At 41.1% G+C, this 17224-nt stretch overlaps 4 protein-coding genes across 4 annotated transcripts; all 4 read right to left on the minus strand.

Moving 5' to 3' along the window:
- Nucleotides 1-875: 875 nt before the first annotated feature.
- LOC124479422 (interferon alpha-10-like) lies at nt 876-1971 on the minus strand. Its single transcript, XM_047038167.1, has 5 exons — nt 1840-1971; nt 1672-1758; nt 1396-1542; nt 1123-1206; nt 876-983 (listed from the first exon to the last, which is right to left on the minus strand). The coding sequence occupies exons 1-5, from the start codon at nt 1969-1971 to the stop codon at nt 876-878; spliced, it is 558 nt and encodes a 185-aa protein (XP_046894123.1).
- Nucleotides 1972-5699: 3728 nt separating this feature from the next.
- Nucleotides 5700-7000, minus strand: LOC124479423 (interferon a3-like). Its single transcript, XM_047038168.1, has 5 exons — nt 6866-7000; nt 6526-6624; nt 6228-6377; nt 5971-6075; nt 5700-5789 (listed from the first exon to the last, which is right to left on the minus strand). The coding sequence occupies exons 1-5, from the start codon at nt 6998-7000 to the stop codon at nt 5700-5702; spliced, it is 579 nt and encodes a 192-aa protein (XP_046894124.1).
- Nucleotides 7001-10685: 3685 nt separating this feature from the next.
- LOC124479764 (interferon a3-like) lies at nt 10686-12677 on the minus strand. Its single transcript, XM_047038655.1, has 6 exons — nt 12172-12677; nt 11989-12076; nt 11652-11726; nt 11375-11524; nt 11085-11162; nt 10686-10899 (listed from the first exon to the last, which is right to left on the minus strand). The coding sequence occupies exons 2-6, from the start codon at nt 12070-12072 to the stop codon at nt 10801-10803; spliced, it is 486 nt and encodes a 161-aa protein (XP_046894611.1). The 5' UTR covers nt 12073-12076; nt 12172-12677; the 3' UTR covers nt 10686-10800.
- Nucleotides 12678-14439: 1762 nt separating this feature from the next.
- LOC124479424 (interferon a3-like) lies at nt 14440-15929 on the minus strand. Its single transcript, XM_047038169.1, is given in 6 exon segments — nt 14440-14535; nt 14629-14715; nt 15200-15352; nt 15542-15637; nt 15781-15806; nt 15809-15929. Coding segments are annotated over 6 exon segments (579 nt in total).
- Between the last annotated feature and the right edge of the window lie 1295 nt (nt 15930-17224).

Consider the following 17224-nt stretch of genomic DNA (forward strand, 5'->3'; position numbering starts at 1 on the left):
GGTGATGGGTCTTGTTTACCTGTCTGGCAGCTGTTTGAACCCTGAGGAAAAGTTCCTCTCTAAGCTGGATCATGATCAAACAAACCTCAGCAACGAGACAATGTAAGGTAAACCTTGCCTAGGGTACCAAATGTGCTAGGACACCGACACTGAGAACAAGGTTGGATCAGAATGCCTTTTGTAGGCCTCCAGTTGGTCGAACAGCGCTGCTCCTCAAGGGTTGGCCTTACTGGTGAACTGCAGCAGCTGGCTCGAGCCGTGGAATGCGCTGACGTCAAAGAAGGAAACCGAATGTGAAAATGAAAACGAAAAGACGAGAGGAAGCCCCACATCTGCATGCGTGAGTTGGAATCCCGATGTCAGTGGAGCCTCGTGGATTCTCCCGCTTATCCTCTGATTGTCCTCCGAACAGGCTGTATTTACGTCATTCTTTAATTTTGTCACTGCACGCATGTTCATAAGACACCAGAAACGGATCACATGTTCCAGAATCCAGTTTGAAAACCAGTATCCAGTAAAAAAAAAAAAAAAAACGTTTTTAAATTAAGGTTTAAAATGCCTTTCTTTATCTTTCGATCTTTCAGATTTTAGTTATATTAGTAACTGCAGGAAGACGACGGAAATTCACTTCAAAAATATTTATTTCACATTGAAATGCTAACAAAACATAAACAGTATGGCCAGAAATAAATAGATATAAAATAAATATTTTTAAAATCATAAATATAAAATATGTAACTGTAGACAGGGAGAGGGGACCACGACACTAACAATCTGACCTCATTCAACATGATAACACTGTACATGGCGATATTTCTATCACACAACACAAATGCTGACACATTGAAAAACGTTGCTTCACGCAAACTGTAACTTTAGGTTCTCGTCGGCCAGAAGAGGCAGTCGGAGTGGTTTTTCAAGATGAACTGCAGAGCGGAGAGCAGCTCCTTTCGAACCACTTCCCAGCCACAGAAACTGGAGCTCTGTATGAGAGAGGGAGAGAAACACGCGCATTTTCATCAATCGGGAGATCCATGTTTCCATCGCTTAGAAGCAGCTCAACATTTGACAGACAGACACGCCATGGTTGTAATGCTGTATTTTCAACACAAACCGACTTACTTTCTCTATTACAATCCCCATCAGCCTGTCAAAAAATGCTTTCAGGGTCTCTGACCCATCATCCCCATCCACGCTGCTGCTCACCTGAATAGACAAAAAAACAATAAAGTTTGAGTTGAACAAAAATGTCTCCCATCTTCAGTCAATCAAAATAACTCTAAATTTCTCAATTTTATTTAGAATCACTGCAAATAACTGTATGACTGAAAGAATGGACCTCTATATCTCGCGGTCGTTGTGTTACTCTTTAGACTTGCTATAGGCCTAACTCACACAGCGGCTTTCTTCGGTTAGACGGTAAACAAGTTCGAGAAAGTCCTCCAGCTTCTTCTGGTCCCAGGCGCTCGGCAGGTCTTCATCTGCAAACAGGGAGCCGATGCTCTCCAGAGTCTGGTGAATTGCCTTTGTGGTCTCCCTCCGCTATAAGCACATATGTAAGATTATTGGCCGGTTTTTAACGTTTTAGTATTTAACATTTCAAATGTTCAGTGTGTAACTGCATTTGTCCTTCTTAATTTGAAGGCTGTAAGGAGTTATTTGTGTGCTTACCTGCTGTCCACCAGACGTGTTGAAGGCCGAGGCTGGAAATGCGAGTATCACATTATCCTGCTGACATTGTGCGGGAAAGTTACCCCCCTGGAAAATAAACATAATGCAAATTATTTTCAATCGTTAAGTAGCTGCTGTAAATCATCTCCACAGTAGGGGATCATTTACCATGTCCCTGAGCAGGTGATGTGTCATCTTCAACAGGTTCCCCTGCAGTTGACACGTGGGCATTGACATGACTTGCGTGAGGCACAGCAGGAGAAATGTGATGCTGATCCACGCCACGCTCTGGATTGCCATGGTTCAGGTAGGCTACAGAGTTGATAAACTGCAGAACAGATCACTATTGTTACCTTTAATAGGCTGCGTCTTTGGATGATTCATTCGCTAAACCCAAACAACCTCTCGTATATTTGTATATTGACTCACCTGGTTGCAGAGTGTTGATGGTGCTCAGTTGGGTCAAACTCGATTGTGTCTGAGTACCATTGTTGTGGTTTAAATAGTATTCATTTAAGGATGTATGCAAAGTGAAAGGGGGCTTAGTAAAATTGAACGGATTTTGGAAATTTTGGTCAAGATCAAACCGCAAGGCAGGATTTCCGCCCCTCCCCCACCCCCTTCACATTGGACACCCCCTCTATAGTCTAGGGCAAGATGTCTTGATCACTGTCTGCTGTTTGTATGTCCCTATAGATCCCTATAGGTTTGGAGTGAAGCCTGGCAAAGGTCCGAATGTTAAATATGTTAATAAGGAATCCGGTGACAGTTTATAGACCATCTATTGACAGCTGTGGAGCTGGCTATCATACATCTATTGGGTTTTGGAGATTTTCACTCGTGGATATCAGCACGGTAATTTCTACTGTGTGCGCGTGGACCTGTACATTTGTCTACAGGCCTACACATTAGTACCGATTAATATTTATTTTAAAACATGATGTAAAACAGCGTATTTATAAAAAGGCCATACTTTGGTAAACATGAAAATATAAATCACAGGACACAGCGTAATCAACGCGCAATAACGTTAGCCTTGGTCTATCCCTGACATGTAGACCGGGAGAAACAGTTCATATACAGTGCCCTCCAAAAGTATTGGAACAGTGAGGCGAATTCCTTTATTTTTGCTGTAGACTGAAAACATTTGGGCTTGACATCAAATAATGAACGTGAGACCAGAGATCAACGTTTCAGCTTTTATTTCCAGGTATTTACATCAGGATCTGATGCACAACTAAGACAATATCACATTTTGTTTGAATCCACCCATTTGTCATGTGATCAAAAGTATTGGAACAGATATACTTAAAACATATTTAAGTGAATAAGACTTAATATTTAGTTGCAAATCCTTTGCTTTCAATAACTGCAGCAAGTCTGTGACCCATTGACGTCACCAAACTTTTGCATTCTTCCTTTTTGATGCTTTCCCAGGCTTTCACTGCAGCCTCTTTCAGTTGTTGTTTGTTTTGTGGGGTTCCTCCCTTCAGTCTCCTCTTAAGCAGGTAAAATGCATGCTCTATAGGGTTTAAGTCTGGAGATTGACTTGGCCAGTCTAATACCTTCCATTTCTTGCCCCTGATGAACTCCTTTGTTGTTTTGGCAGTGTGTTTTGGGTCGTTATCTTGCTGCATGATGAAGGCTCTGCCAATCAGTTTGGTTGCATCTTTCCTTAAATTGGCAGACAAAATGTTTCTGTAGACTTCCGAGTTCATTTTGCTGCTGCCATCATGTGTTACATCCTCAATGAAGATTAATGAGCCCGTCCCAGAAGAAGCCATGCAAGCCCAAGCCATGACATTACCTCCACCGTGTTTCACAGATGAGCTTGTGTGTTTGGGATCATGAGCAGTTCCTTTCTTTCTCCAAACTTTAGCCTTTCCATCACTTTGGTAAAAGTTAATCTTTGTCTCATCAGTCCATAAAACTTTGTCCCAGAATTTTTGAGGTTCATCTCTGTACTTTTTGGCAAATTCCAGCCTGGCCTTCCTATTCTTCTTGCTAATGAGTGGTTTGCATCTTCTGGTGTAGCCCTTGTACTTTTGTTCATGAAGTCTTCTGCGAACAGTAGATAGTGATACCTTCACTCCTGCCATCTGGAGGTTGTTGCTGATCTCACTAACAGTTGTTTTAGGGTCTTTCTTTACAGCTCTCACAATGTTTCTGTCATCAACTGCTGATGTTTTCCTTGGTCTACCTGTTCGACGTCTGTTACTTAGTACACCAGTAGTTTTCTTCTTCTTCAGGACATTCCAAATGGTTGTACTGGCTATGGCCAATGTTTCTGCAATGGCTCTGATTGATTTTCCATCTTCTCTAAGACTCACAATTGCTTGTTTTTCACCCAAAGACAGCGCTCTGGTTTTCATGTTGTTTTCACCTCTGAATACAGTCTGCATAGACAAAACCTATCTTACCCAATCTGAACCTGAGTGTAGACATTCAGTGGTATTTATTGATTGAATAATGTATGTAATAGGACACACCTGGGCAACAAAACACACCTGTCAGTCACATGTTCCAATACTTTTGCTCACGTGACAAATGGGTGGGTTCGAACAAAAAGGTGATATTTTCTAATTTGTGCATCAGATCCTGATGTAAATACCTGGAAATAAAAGCTGAAACGTTGATCTCTGGTTTCACATTCATCGTTTGATGTCAAGCCCAAATGTTTTCAGTCTACAGCAAAATAAAGGAATTGGCCTCACTGTTCCAATACTTTTGGAGGGCACTGTATGAGAAAGTAACAATGTTTTCTCTCCAAATCTGAAGTAGCTAAAGCTTGGCAAAGGTGATTTTGGATATATTCTAAATTATTTTATTAATATAGATAGTGGTCTATATAATATAGCCTAGCTCTTCTCCTGCCTGGCCCCCCAATGGTGGAACCAGCTCCCCACCTCCATCAGGGACACTGACTGTCTCCCCACCTTCAAGAAAAGGCTCAACACGCACTTGTTCCGGGAGTACAACGGCACTTAGGAATGCTTGGCTGGACCTGATGTTAGTTTCCTCCAGGATCACAATGACTCTTATCGAGAGACTTGTTGCTCTTGTAGATTTGTTATAACGAAGTTAACTCTTGAACTCTTGTACTCGCTGTGAAATATTTTACTGTTGATTGTTCTTCTACAGGTACAGTCTTGCACTTTTTGGGGTTCATGTTGTTCATAACTGCATGTTCTTATGGGTCTTCCCTTTGGCAGTTGTTTAGTTTTTCACAATGTATGCTTCATGTTCTGGCTGCTTGCAATGTTTGGGACTACCTCGTTGTTATGATCAGTGACCTGGCTCTTTTGTAAAGCTCTCTCTTGGAAGTTGCTTTGGATAAAAGCGTCTGCTAAATGCATAAATGTAAATGTATATACGGTTTGAAGTAAAGTTACGTGCGTGACACGCAGCCACACACAATTACCCTGTTCACAATCATTTGGGGAAAATTCCAAACCTAATATTTGTTTAAACCATTAAAGTAACAAAACGATGATGCTCATCATAACACTGGCACCCACACCCCAGGCCCCCAGTGAAAACAACTGTTCTGACAACAACCTCCAGAAACTGTGTAATGTTCAGAGAGTTGCCCAAAAATGTTCGTCCATTCCCGCGTTGGAGGATGTGATGACTGGAGAGTGGCTGGGCCACCTCCATAGTGAATTTGTTGTACAGTAAAATAGGCATGATTGTAGTTAAGAAGTGGGTTGTCATCCACTCAGGATAGAATATGACTTGCCACTATCGAATCCGTCAATCCTGAGAGATCCTGTAGGCTCTTTAGCTAATGTGAGGTGGACTGGATTCGTTAGTCATGTGACAAGTCATAGCAATAAAAACAATTAAACAATACCCAACAGTATCTTATATTACGAATGTTTTTTTATTAATAAAAAAATGGCCATAAATAAATAAACAAACAGATAGATAAATAGATAAATAGATAAATAGATAAATAGACATAGATCTATTAATGGAAATTAATTAGTTATTTTCGGCATATCTCATTTCGTGCCCGGGTTGTCGCTTCACTCGTGACTCTCTATGAACTTCTTGAACGACAGCAGGATGTAACGGACTTCCAGTCTCACCGTCTCCCAAGCGCATGCGTTGTTCTTCTGAAAGCATAGAGTTTTTCTTTAACCACAGATGCCACTGCCGCTGCTTTGGCTCTGCCGCTGCGGTAGGCCTACAAGTGACTGGAAATTCCTACTTTCTATGCAATGACGAAATGTAGACTGCCATCCTTTTTATGATGAAATAGGAGCTGAAATGTGAGTTTCATAACTGAAGACCTACCTTCTCTTTCAGAATGCCACTCAGCTGGTCAAACAATGTCTGGAGAGATTCGCTGACCGCGGAGACCCGCTCTCTTTGACCAGGTGAGGCGCCTGCTTCACCAACCTATATAGACATGTCAGGAAATTCTGGACATTAGCATATAGGCTATATCATAATGCAACATTTGACCTTTGTTTCACGCAATTAAGTGTGTTTTTACAACAACAAAAAAACATGTCTAAATGGTCAAAAGCCAATTCTGCTTCTATACTCACACATCCGTTAAGTTTCTTAATCTGACGATATATGTAGTTAGTGAAGAGCTTCAGTTTATCAGTGTCCCAAGAGACGGAGGTTAGGTTGTTGATGAAAATCTGAGCCACGTGCTCAAATGTCTTCAGAGCGACAACGGTCACATCCTCTCTCTAGAGATAGACATTAAAACAGAGGCGAGAAAATGATGACAGAACAAAAATTACAACTCCTTGTCGTAAAAAAACATGTCATACGATTTTTAGAATTTTGTATGATTCAATAGAGCGCTTTATTCCAACGGTATGGTTTACAGCTTACCCGTATAGAATTGTACAGGTTTTCTGGAAACAAACGAGACACTTTTTCCTTTCCTAGACACTCAATAGGAAAATGACCACTCGAAGATGAGACATTGGCCTGAAAGATACAAAAACATATGGGCACACAATTAGTAAACCAAACCTATTACAAAACTCAAATCACCTATACAAAACATCCGGTATTGTGTTGCGGGCCAGCGAAACAACAAACCACTCAGTCACGAGAGAGAGAGAGAGAGAGAGAGAGAGAGTGAGAGAGAGAGACTATAGCCTGAAGAACAAAACAAATTGGCCAGTACACAGATCAGAGCAGTACACATTTCTTACAGTTGACCCACCATATCAGAGAGTTTCAGAATACTCAGGTCGTTTAGTTGTCGCATCTGGAACTTTGTCCACCTGCAGACTTCAGATGCAGCCTGGTCACAGCAGCTCAGCGCGAATAAAATGCTCAAAAGTTTTAAAGTAGACATGCTTGTATATTGACACAATGTTGTAACGACTAATGATTAACTTTCACATGCCACCTTGGTAACATCCACCGGCTTTTAAAGCCAAAAAATGTACTTAAAAAAAGTCCCTGTTTGTGGCTAGAGCTGGTCCTCGCCTATTTTCGGTTCACTGTGGTGGCTATAACGCTGACAGAATTCATTTGAAATTAATGTTTCAAGGTAAACATAATGCAATTCATAAGAAAAGAAAGCACGAATTAGTAATCCATATATGTATGCTATTTGCTATTGGCTATTTGCATGTTGTGACTTGAATTTGCAGAGAAGTAGCCGAACGCTTAACGAATCTTGGCACTCTAGCACGATAATTTTGAGTTTCAAAATGAGTTCATATAGGCTATTATTCGCAATCAACGACTGAAGCAAAGCAGCGTAATTGCCCCAGCTGAAACGTTGACACGATTTGAGAACATTTGGCACTTGATTCGATGAGGGGACGAAATAGCTTGGGAGAATATAACGTTTTATCAGCAACATTGTAGTGTGTTAATCACTACATTCAGTAGGTATTGCTTTCATGCATCCCACTAGCATAGATGTCAGAATCAGAATCAGAATTTGCTTATTCGCCTTGTAGTTTTACACAAAAACGGAATTTACTGTGGTAAGAAGGTGCAAACAATAAACATATAGGCCTACGGATCTTAAATTAAAAGTACAAAGTACAAAAGGCTAGTCTAATTCCAAGAACTAAACAATCTAAAACATTTCAGTCACAGGCTTGACCAGAGGTACAGTGTGTGTATGTACGTATATTTCGTTGGATTGATTTACTTGGTTTGCAGTGATGATTTACATTTACATGTACATGTATTCATTTAGCAGACGCTTTTATCCAAAGCGACTTCCAAGAGAGAGCTTTACAAAGTGCATAGGTCACTGATAATAACAACAAGATAGCCCCAAAGGATTGCGGGTAGCCAAAAACAAGAAGTACACGATTTGTAATACGCTTTGTGTTGGTTGCCGTGGAGTTGTATATTTGTGTCACCTTTTTCTTTAACCATTGACTTGTGCCTCCTGTATCACCGAAAAGATGATTACCAAAAAGATAAGGGACCAATTGGAGTGGGGTTGGGGCAGGCTACCTGGCCAATTCGACCTATATGTGGACCAATGACGGGCCAAGAGGAAAAGTCGAGGGAAGAACGCGGCTGTCAGAGGAGCGTACGGAAGCGATCGGATGACAAGAGTATCATGCGAAGCTAAGAGATCCAAACGGGTTGCTAACGTGTTCTGTCCCAAAAAACGATTCCTAAGGATTACGGAGGGGGAACTGTGGACGGTGCAGTATACCCAGTCGACTGTGAGGACGAGAACGATCGGCTACCCAGGAGAAGGTGCAGGAGATTGATGCCAGGCAAACCACACGGACACTGGATGATCCGTCGCCGGAGGCTTAAAGACTTTTTAGAAATACATGTATTAACTTTTTATATATTAAAATACGATATTTTATAGTAATTGTGTTTTCATCTGTTTTCCTTTGGTTGTGCACACGCTGTTCCCTCTCAGAACGAACCCCAAATCAAGTTCCTAGACTTAAAAACTAGGTGGCGTAGTTGGCACAGCACTACACGCCGGCCACATGGGTGGCCCATGGGACGGATGGGGAACGTCCGGCCCGCGGGACGTATGCGGCCCGCGAGATCATTTGGTCCGGCCCGCCATGGCACTGCAGGCACCATATTATTAGGTGCATTATTCGTTGGCAGCAGCACTATTTTCATATGTGGAGGAGGACCGTGTAGGCGCGTAGCGTCGCATACCAATGTACCAAAACATTTTGCGCGCTGGCATGAAATGTGGAATTCCTTTATAGCAAATCAAACCCAGAATACGTTGTTGGTTTAGGCTAAGCCCCGAATGTTTACATCGTCTGGCTCCGCGCCTGATGAACACTGAAATCGATAAGCAGTCTAAAAAATGGTAGCAATATAAAAAATAATACGATCCCTTTCCGTAATCAAAGCAGGTTGCGTCCGGCCATGCCGTCACATTATGAGTTAATAAAATATTTGACCAAATATAGCAGGCACATATTTAAGTTGATAATTCTGTAAGGCCCCCGAATGATGTTACAAATATCCAAATGGCCCTCCTGCTTGGCCCATCCGTACATGTGTCGCAGTATGGACAAGCACATTCTCAATTATAGCTTTAAAAGAATATAGAACATCGGGGCCTAAAGCCATAGCGGAAAATCCTTTAAGAATAACGTTGCAGAAGTTTAGTAAAGTTCCTCTAGATCCACTTTTCAAATTGGTGGACACTTTCTCTTTTTAAACAGCATTCCCTCCCTGCTGGGCTGATGTCATGTTATTTGGGTAAACCCCCAAGGTTTAAATTTTTATTTTACAGTGGTTAGAACATGATCCGTGCGCCAGATTAGCCTATCACAAATCAAACCTGTAGCCTAGCCTATACCACACATAACAAACCACAAATTTACCATATTATACCTGTAGCCTATAGCGTCCTAAACATTTAGGTGATATGTTGATTTAGAATTCAGCATCATTTACTGTAAATGCATAAAGATGTATCCTCCACAATAATATTCATAACATTGAAATACAAAAGGTTGGTAGGATGCTGTTGAGAATGCAGAAAGTAAGCAATGTGATCTAGAAATGGACGAGGGCTAGGCCTACTCCTCATTTTTTGTTGATTCCATATGGATATAAAATACCTGCCACCGATGTTGAAACGTAGTAGCCTATCAAGGTTCCCTGGGTATATATATATATATATATATATATATATATATATATATATATATATATATATATATAGAGAGAGAGAGAGAGAGAGAGAGAGAGAGAGAGAGAGAGGGAGAGAGATAGAGGGAGAGAGAGACAGGATATTATATTTGATTATATTTGACGTCTAGTCTGCACCAGGCAGACGTTTTTCGTTTAATAAATAAAACAAGACAGCTTTCTCGTGCGTTCTCATTCCAGAATACACTATTATAGGCATGGAATAGAGGTTTACTGTAGCCTAGAGCGTATTTAGCCCGCTTCGCCATGATCAAAAAAAAAAAAAACGTTTATCCCGATTTGTATGATACTGATATCGGTTTGGATAGTTGATTGGATGTGAATGGAACACGTAAATTCTCATCCTATTTTTGTTAACAAATACGAAAAACTTGACACGGTTTCTTTGATATAGTAGAACGAAGACTTGCTATTGCTTTAGTTGATGTCAGTCAGATTTCTATTGTGCTTTGTTTACGAAATTAAACCCTAATAGGAATACTGTATAGCCTAACCTCATTGTTTTCATCCCTTCACACATTCCACCCCCTGCTCCCAACTGTCAAGACAAATGTACGCCCTTGGCCGGATTTCCCAGATTCGTTAAGAAGCTCTTAACGCTAAGAGCTTCTTAGGAGCGTTCTAAGAGCGTTCTAGAGCATTCGTTAAGAGCTTCTTAACGAATCTGCGAAACCCGGCCCTTGTTTGTCTGTCGTCGTGTAGTCTATAGGCCACGACAGTGAATGTGCCCATTGGAAGAGTTCTAGGCTATATCCTGTCTCGGTTACGGAATCACAAAAAAACTTACTAGGCTATACTGAACTTAATTTGACAAATACAAAGATTAATAATGTATAAAACAGCTTTATTTTTTCAGTTTTTTTTCACGGTAAAAAGGTAGCACATTTTAAATAGTAATAAAATAAATAGTACTTATTATAATATTATAATATAAATAGATAAATAAATAAAATAAATAAGAGGGGTTGCTGGGGGTGTCTAGATCCTATTTCTGAGTTGAGCAGCGATAATATCCAGCCTCAGCAGATGACTTTTGGTCTCTTTCCTGATGAGCTCCCATGCATCAGCACTGTGTTTCTGAAACAGATAAAAGCGAGATGAGAACACTTGATTTCGGAAGTGACGTGGATACAGTGTGTAATTTCACAAGCAAGAGGATTGTATAAACAAGGTATCACCATTAACCTGTAATCTCAATTTACGAATAGGTAATTTATCAGTCATCATAAGTTCATTTAAACTTTATACGTTGCTAAACTCACCATCTTTCGCAGGACTTTCCTGTTCAGTTTCCTGAAGTACCGTCTCAGATTCTTATCCGGTCTCACCTGCGGTGGAACCTGCAAATCAGACATGCACGTCAATTTCAATTGAAATATAGTAAGTAGGCTAGGCTTATCAAACACATCTAATTAGATGTAAACTATGACAATATTTTTGGTAAACTAAACTAGCCAATGTAACTTACCAAACATGATTTAATGGATAATGGAGTAAATCGAGTCAATACAACCTAGGCTGAATTAATAACATTATTCCAAGTGGAACTTACACATGATTTGAGCTCACTGAATTGCCGATAATTGAGGTTGAGAAAGTCGTCCAGCTTCTTGCTGTCCCATTTGACAGCCTGCATATTCCCATTGAACAGCCTCGTGATCTGATAAATGCTCTCATTAAGGAACCGCACTTGGTCCTTTGGCTGCAGATATAAGAAAGCAGAGAGATACAAAATAAACATTCAAAATACATAAAAGAAAAAAATACAAAATAAACACTGCTAACACAGGCCACATATTGATTAAATCGATAATCAAAAATAGTTTTACCTCAGCAGAGTATATCTTTTTGTACTGAGACTCGGGGAACGGAACCGGTGAGGGGTCCTCAGTGTAGTCTCCTCCCTGAACAGAACACACAGCAACACGTTCAATCTCACGCGCCAATGTTTTTAACAATCCCTACTCTGAATGCAGGCATCCAAAACCCACATCATGTATGTTGGCTCAGACAGAACCCGTGAACCACACTATGCCTACGTTAAATAGGCTACATTACATATAGCTATATGCACATGTCCTAGTAATCTCAGAGAGAACCGCAAATATATTTTGAGACGGTTATGTTGGTTAAACTGATGTAAACAAAACAACGCCGGTAACTCACCATCTCCTGCAGCATTTTGAGCGACTCCGCGCTCAGCAGTCCGTAGCTGTACCGGAGCCAATCACAGCACTGGGAACCTTGCATTATGCTGTATAACAGGAAAATAACAAACGCATACCGTTGAAAGTACATTTTGTATGGTCTTGGTTTGGGTTATGCGGTTGAATGATTGCATGGCTGTACCTGTGTTCTCCAGTTTATGTAGCCACTAGCCAGGCAGAGATCGGGAAAGGGAAAACATAAAATCCCCTCTTGCTGAATTGGTAGGCGGAGACTTTCACTTTCCAGACTTCCCTTGCAGCGTTTGATTAGCCCTACATGCACTAGGCCTACATTTTTCTTCTAAACGAACAAAATACTCACCGTTTGTGGGTTGCAAAGTTACAAACAGCGATGATTGATAGCCTAGGTTTTGTATTGTTCTAAATATTTCGCTGAGGCATGCCTATTTAGGCTATTGGAAAACGAGTTGAAAGACTTCAGCGCACTACAAATAACATGCATGAAAGTAAATCTATCTTTGAACAAAATAAACTCTACCTTCCAAATTAGTATAATATATAATCGAATTATCAGGGTTTAAATTCAAATGAATCCGAAAACTTGCCCTGCTGCTTTCGGTTAAGTCCGCTAGTCTTGCAGAAGAAAAGTGAATGGCAACTTGCGACTTGAAAACCCAAACGTTTTCACTTTCATCTCAGAGATGACGCAACTGTGACGAGTCACAAGAGTTCCCTCTGTCTCTGTTTGTGTGTGTGTGTTTGTGGTTGTGCATACAGCTGTCTGACCATTCTTTTTTTCTTTCTTATTTTGTATTATTAGTATTAATGAAATGTGAGGGCCGTGGCTTGAAAATAGTTTAGTTCTGATTTATAACTGGACAATAGGCATGATTTTTTTAAATTTAGGTATTTTATAGAGGCGTAGGTTTCATACATGTTCCATCCACTTCACATCTGTCCCTTTACTTTTTATTAAGAAAATTAGCTCTACATTTAATGTCAGAATCAGAATTGGTCAGAATGAATGAATAGTTTTTTTAATCGCCATGAAAGTTTGCACAGACAAGGAACTTGCTTTGGTAGAAATGTGCATACATTAAACATAGGAATCTAAAATTCAAATATAAGGACTAACTATACTAAGGGTACATAACTAGCAATACTAAGTGAAATTAGAATTAAAGTAAAATATACAGTAAAATAAAATATAATTTACATATAAAAATACAAAAAATAAAAATATTACAAAAAAATACAAATGGTATAAGATACAATTGCGTGATGCAGTGCAAAAAGCAATGTGTTTTAAGAACATTAAGTCATAAAGGTCAGTATGAAGTGTTGGCCTTGTTGAAGAGGCCAACTACAGAAGGGAATAAAACTGTTTTTGTGGTGAGTGGTATTGGTCCTGATGGACCGCAGCCTTCTGCCGGAGGGGAGTGACGGAAACAGGGAGTGTCCAGGGTGGGAGGGGTCGGCCACAATCTTCCTTGCTCGCCTCAGGGTCCTCAAGGTGTGCAGGTCTTCGAGGGTAGGCAGATTGCAGCCCATCACCTTTTCAGCAGTGCGGATGATACGCTGCAGCCTGCTCTTGTCCTTGGCAGTGGCAGCAGCGTACCAGATGGTGATGGAGGTGGTGAGGATGGACTCAATGATGGCTGTGTAGAAGTGCACCATCATTGTTTTTGGCAGGTTGAATTTCTTCTGCTGCCGTAGGAAGTACATCCTCTGTTGTGCTTTCTTGGTGAGGGCGCTGATGTTCAGTTCCCACTTGAGTGTGGAATCAGTTAATATCAGTTATTATAAAAGCTCTCCAACCCATTTTTGAAAACAAACCTGTCCCTAGTTTTATATATATTCCAAAGACATTTGGTTTTGAAACTAATTTACCAAAACTGTGTTCACCATTAAATTCAAAGTTAAACATGTGCTGTATTTGTGTAAACAGCCCGTTGTGAGCAGGGTTTGAATCGAGGGGGGCTTGGGGGGGTTTTACCCATCCAATTAAAACTTGGACCCCCCCCAAAAGAGGTAAAAACAACAGGTCAGAGAAGAAGTTGACCCCCCCCCCCCCCCCCCTCTTGTCATTGTCACTATCACATGAGTCACACCCTATATTAAGCACATCAGGTCCAAGCTTATGGTGGAATGTAAAGGGGTCCTGTCTGGAATCTTATAGCTTTCTTATTAAGAGTTATGTTCAGGGGCTGAAATTAAAGATTGGTCTATTTATTCACGCCAAATCGTTGTCATCTTTAGCTTAAATTCATTTATTGACAGAGAGATTAAATAAATACAGACGTAAATCAATTCAATATGCATGATAATAAATAATTGTTAAAACATAAATAACACAAACATAAACACAACATGAATAATAATAAGATAAGTACCTAATAAATAGTATAAATAAATGAGTTCAAATCAAACACACACACACACATTGACTTCAGGGTTTAAAGATTCTTGCTGCCAGCACGTCTAGTCTCAGCAAATGCGCAAGCACAACTCTTCTGACTTCCTCCCACGCGCTTGCGCTGTAACCCTGCAAGAATCAAAGAGCAAGTTTAAGTTAATGACTCACTATTACTGTAAGCTTAATCAAGTCATCAGTTAGACCAATATTCAAACTATGTACCTGATTTTTCAAAGATTTCTTCATCAATCTGAAATGCAGTTTCATCTTTTTGCTGACAGCATTTGATGTCGGTCTCATCGCCTTTAACTGAAGTGAGAGAAAGTCATTAGATCGATCATTTAATCATGGATTCAGAACATTCATGCCACATTCATGTCCTGCGTGTAATATAAAGAGAGAGGGAAAGGGAGAGGGAGAGGGAGAGGGAAAGGGAAAGGGAGAGGGAGAGGGAGAGGGAGAGGGAGAGGGAGAGGGAGAGGGAGAGGGAGAGGGAGAGGGAGAGGGAGAGGGAGAGAAAGAGAGACAGAAAGAGAGACAGAAAGAGAGACAGAAAGAGAGACAGAAAGAGAGACAGAAAGAGAGACAGAAAGAGAAAGACAGAAAGAGAGAGAGAGAAAGAGAGAGAGAGAGAGAGAGAGAGAGAGAGAGAGAGAGAGAGAGAGAGAGAGAGAGAGAGAGAGAAAGAGAGAGAGAGAGAGAAAGACAGAGAGAGAGAGAGAGAGAGAGAGAGAGAGAGAGAGAGAGAGAGGGGGGGGGGGGGGGGGGGGGGGGGGGAGAGAGAAACACTTACACATTGATGGACCTGAGTGTTCTGGCGGAAAAGGTAGCTCATGAACTCGTCCACGTCTCTCTGGGCCCAGCGCGTGGCGTTGCTGCTGCCGCTGCTGAACAGCCTTTCTATGTCATTGAGCGCGTGCCAGATGAACACCAACTTATCCTCGGCCTGCAGGAGAGCGCGTGCAAGAGTTAACAAACACGCGTCGCCAGGACAAGTCCCAGGTGTGACATTTATTATAAATGAATAGGCCTATTATTCATTTAATACGGCTTAATGTTGATTGAAATTGACATAATTATTTTCACATCGTCCCATAAGCTAAGCTTAGCAGCATTGAGAACCTTGGCTTCTTACCTTCAGATGGAGGGCTTGGTTGTGTTGCTTTGAAGGGAAATTTGGCAGTCCGTCCCCGGAGAATCCTGACGAGCTGTCCCCCTCGACCCTTCTACCCTGAACCCACAAAACAGTTGAAGCGGATCAGTGAGGATCTCTAAACATTTCTTAGCCCATTTCCCATGAAAAGGATGATGAAAGCGGTGCTGTTGAACATGAGTGTATAGCTTATAGCGTTTGTGCCTGTGAGTGTAACTCACCATGCGTTGCAGCATCGAGATGGCTTATTGTTGGAGACTTGAAACATACTTCTGGAACCCTTCTGCGTTTCCATCCACGTGCATCCTGTGCCGACATTCCAAAGGCACAGGGTCAGGGTCACGAGCGTCCACAGGTTGATTGAGCTCATTGCGCTGCGTAACAACTGGCGGCAAACTATGAATGAAAGTAAATTAAGTTGGTGTCCTCTACAGTTAATACTAATGAACACGGTGTGAGCGTCTTGACTGATTGTTTTCCCAGACAATGTGTACCATTCCTGTGTCCGTTTGTCGCTTTAATAGGCCTACTTGCAAAGCGAAACTGTAAGGGGAATCCCCATTCCACCTGAGAGACATTCAAATCAAACCAAATGTAGGCTATTTGTGTTGCCCTTTTGACAAAAAAATGTCACAGAGGGCTTCACATACGCATAGAACTGCCCCTCAAACAACTTAAACCCTCGAGGAACACAAGGAAAACCGCCCCCAAAAACTATTTAGAGGAAAAAAGATGGAAGAAACCATTCGATGTCCCGACGACAGGTGTAGCCTACCTATCAATGAACCATAACTTTGACTTTGCAATAATAATTTTATGATATATTCACAGAGTAATATTTTAACTTTAATTTGACTGTGGCTTCTGGGTAATCCAAACAACTACACCATATCATTGGAAAAACATATCCTAAACTGCATTACGGATGTATGGAGCTAGAATATTTTGACCATAGGCCTAATGTGTGTCAGTCAGGGCCATAATCATAATATATCCCCCCCCAATATTCTAATCTGGTCAAAATGTCCCCCCCAATATATTGATATAAAAATATTAATACAATATAAATGTACGCTAGGACAGGCAACCACGCACGCTGTCCGAAATTATCATGTAAAATGTAATGATATTCATAACTAAACATAAAAGGTTTTCAGGGGGGGGGGGACCCTCAGACTCCCCAGCAGATTTCGTCCCCCCCAATGTTGACTCCATGACTACGGCCTACTGTGTGTCAGGTGTCCTGTTTTGTTTTCGATCAAGTCATTCATTCAAAAAAATCTTGAGACTGCCTTTTCAATTGCACCTTTCCGTTTACGCAGTGAAACTGCATCTCCAAGGAACAATTACCATGTGGTCTTTGAGGGACAGCGTAAATCGCAACATCGACTAAAGACAAGCCACGCGTCAAATTTACATTTACATTTAGTCATTTAGCAGACGCTCTTATCCAGAGCGACTTACAGTAAGTACAGGGACATTCCCCCCGAGGCAAGTAGGGTGAAGTGCCCAAGGACACAACATTTCTTGCCCAAGGACACAACATCATGTGGCATGGCGGGGAATCGATCCGGCAACCTTCTGATTACTAGGCCGACTCCCTCACCGCTCAGCCATCTGACTCCCAAATACACACAATACAAGACTACATTTCGTAAAACAGTT

This window comes from Hypomesus transpacificus, chromosome 17, assembly GCF_021917145.1.
Source record: "Hypomesus transpacificus isolate Combined female chromosome 17, fHypTra1, whole genome shotgun sequence".
Lineage (NCBI taxonomy): Eukaryota > Metazoa > Chordata > Actinopteri > Osmeriformes > Osmeridae > Hypomesus > Hypomesus transpacificus.

Excerpts from the sequence above, each read along its gene's own strand:
- LOC124479422 (XM_047038167.1), bottom strand. The coding sequence starts at position 1,971 with ATGGCAATCCAGAGCGTGGCGTGGATCAGCATCACATTTCTCCTGCTG. Across the intron at positions 1,543-1,671 it reads ACACGTCTGGTGGACAGCAG|CGGAGGGAGACCACAAAGGC; the intron begins GTAAGCACACAA and ends ATGTGCTTATAG. Across the intron at positions 1,207-1,395 it reads TAACCGAAGAAAGCCGCTGT|GTGAGCAGCAGCGTGGATGG; the intron begins GTGAGTTAGGCC and ends TTGTCTATTCAG.
- LOC124479423 (XM_047038168.1), bottom strand. The coding sequence starts at position 7,000 with ATGTCTACTTTAAAACTTTTGAGCATTTTATTCGCGCTGAGCTGCTGT. Across the intron at positions 6,625-6,865 it reads TTCTGAAACTCTCTGATATG|GCCAATGTCTCATCTTCGAG; the intron begins GTGGGTCAACTG and ends TGTATCTTTCAG. Across the intron at positions 5,790-5,970 it reads GTGGCATTCTGAAAGAGAAG|AAGAACAACGCATGCGCTTG; the intron begins GTAGGTCTTCAG and ends CTATGCTTTCAG.
- LOC124479764 (XM_047038655.1), bottom strand. The coding sequence starts at position 12,072 with ATGCAAGGTTCCCAGTGCTGTGATTGGCTCCGGTACAGCTACGGACTG. Across the intron at positions 11,525-11,651 it reads AAAAGATATACTCTGCTGAG|CCAAAGGACCAAGTGCGGTT; the intron begins GTAAAACTATTT and ends TTATATCTGCAG. Across the intron at positions 10,900-11,084 it reads GGAAAGTCCTGCGAAAGATG|AAACACAGTGCTGATGCATG; the intron begins GTGAGTTTAGCA and ends TATCTGTTTCAG.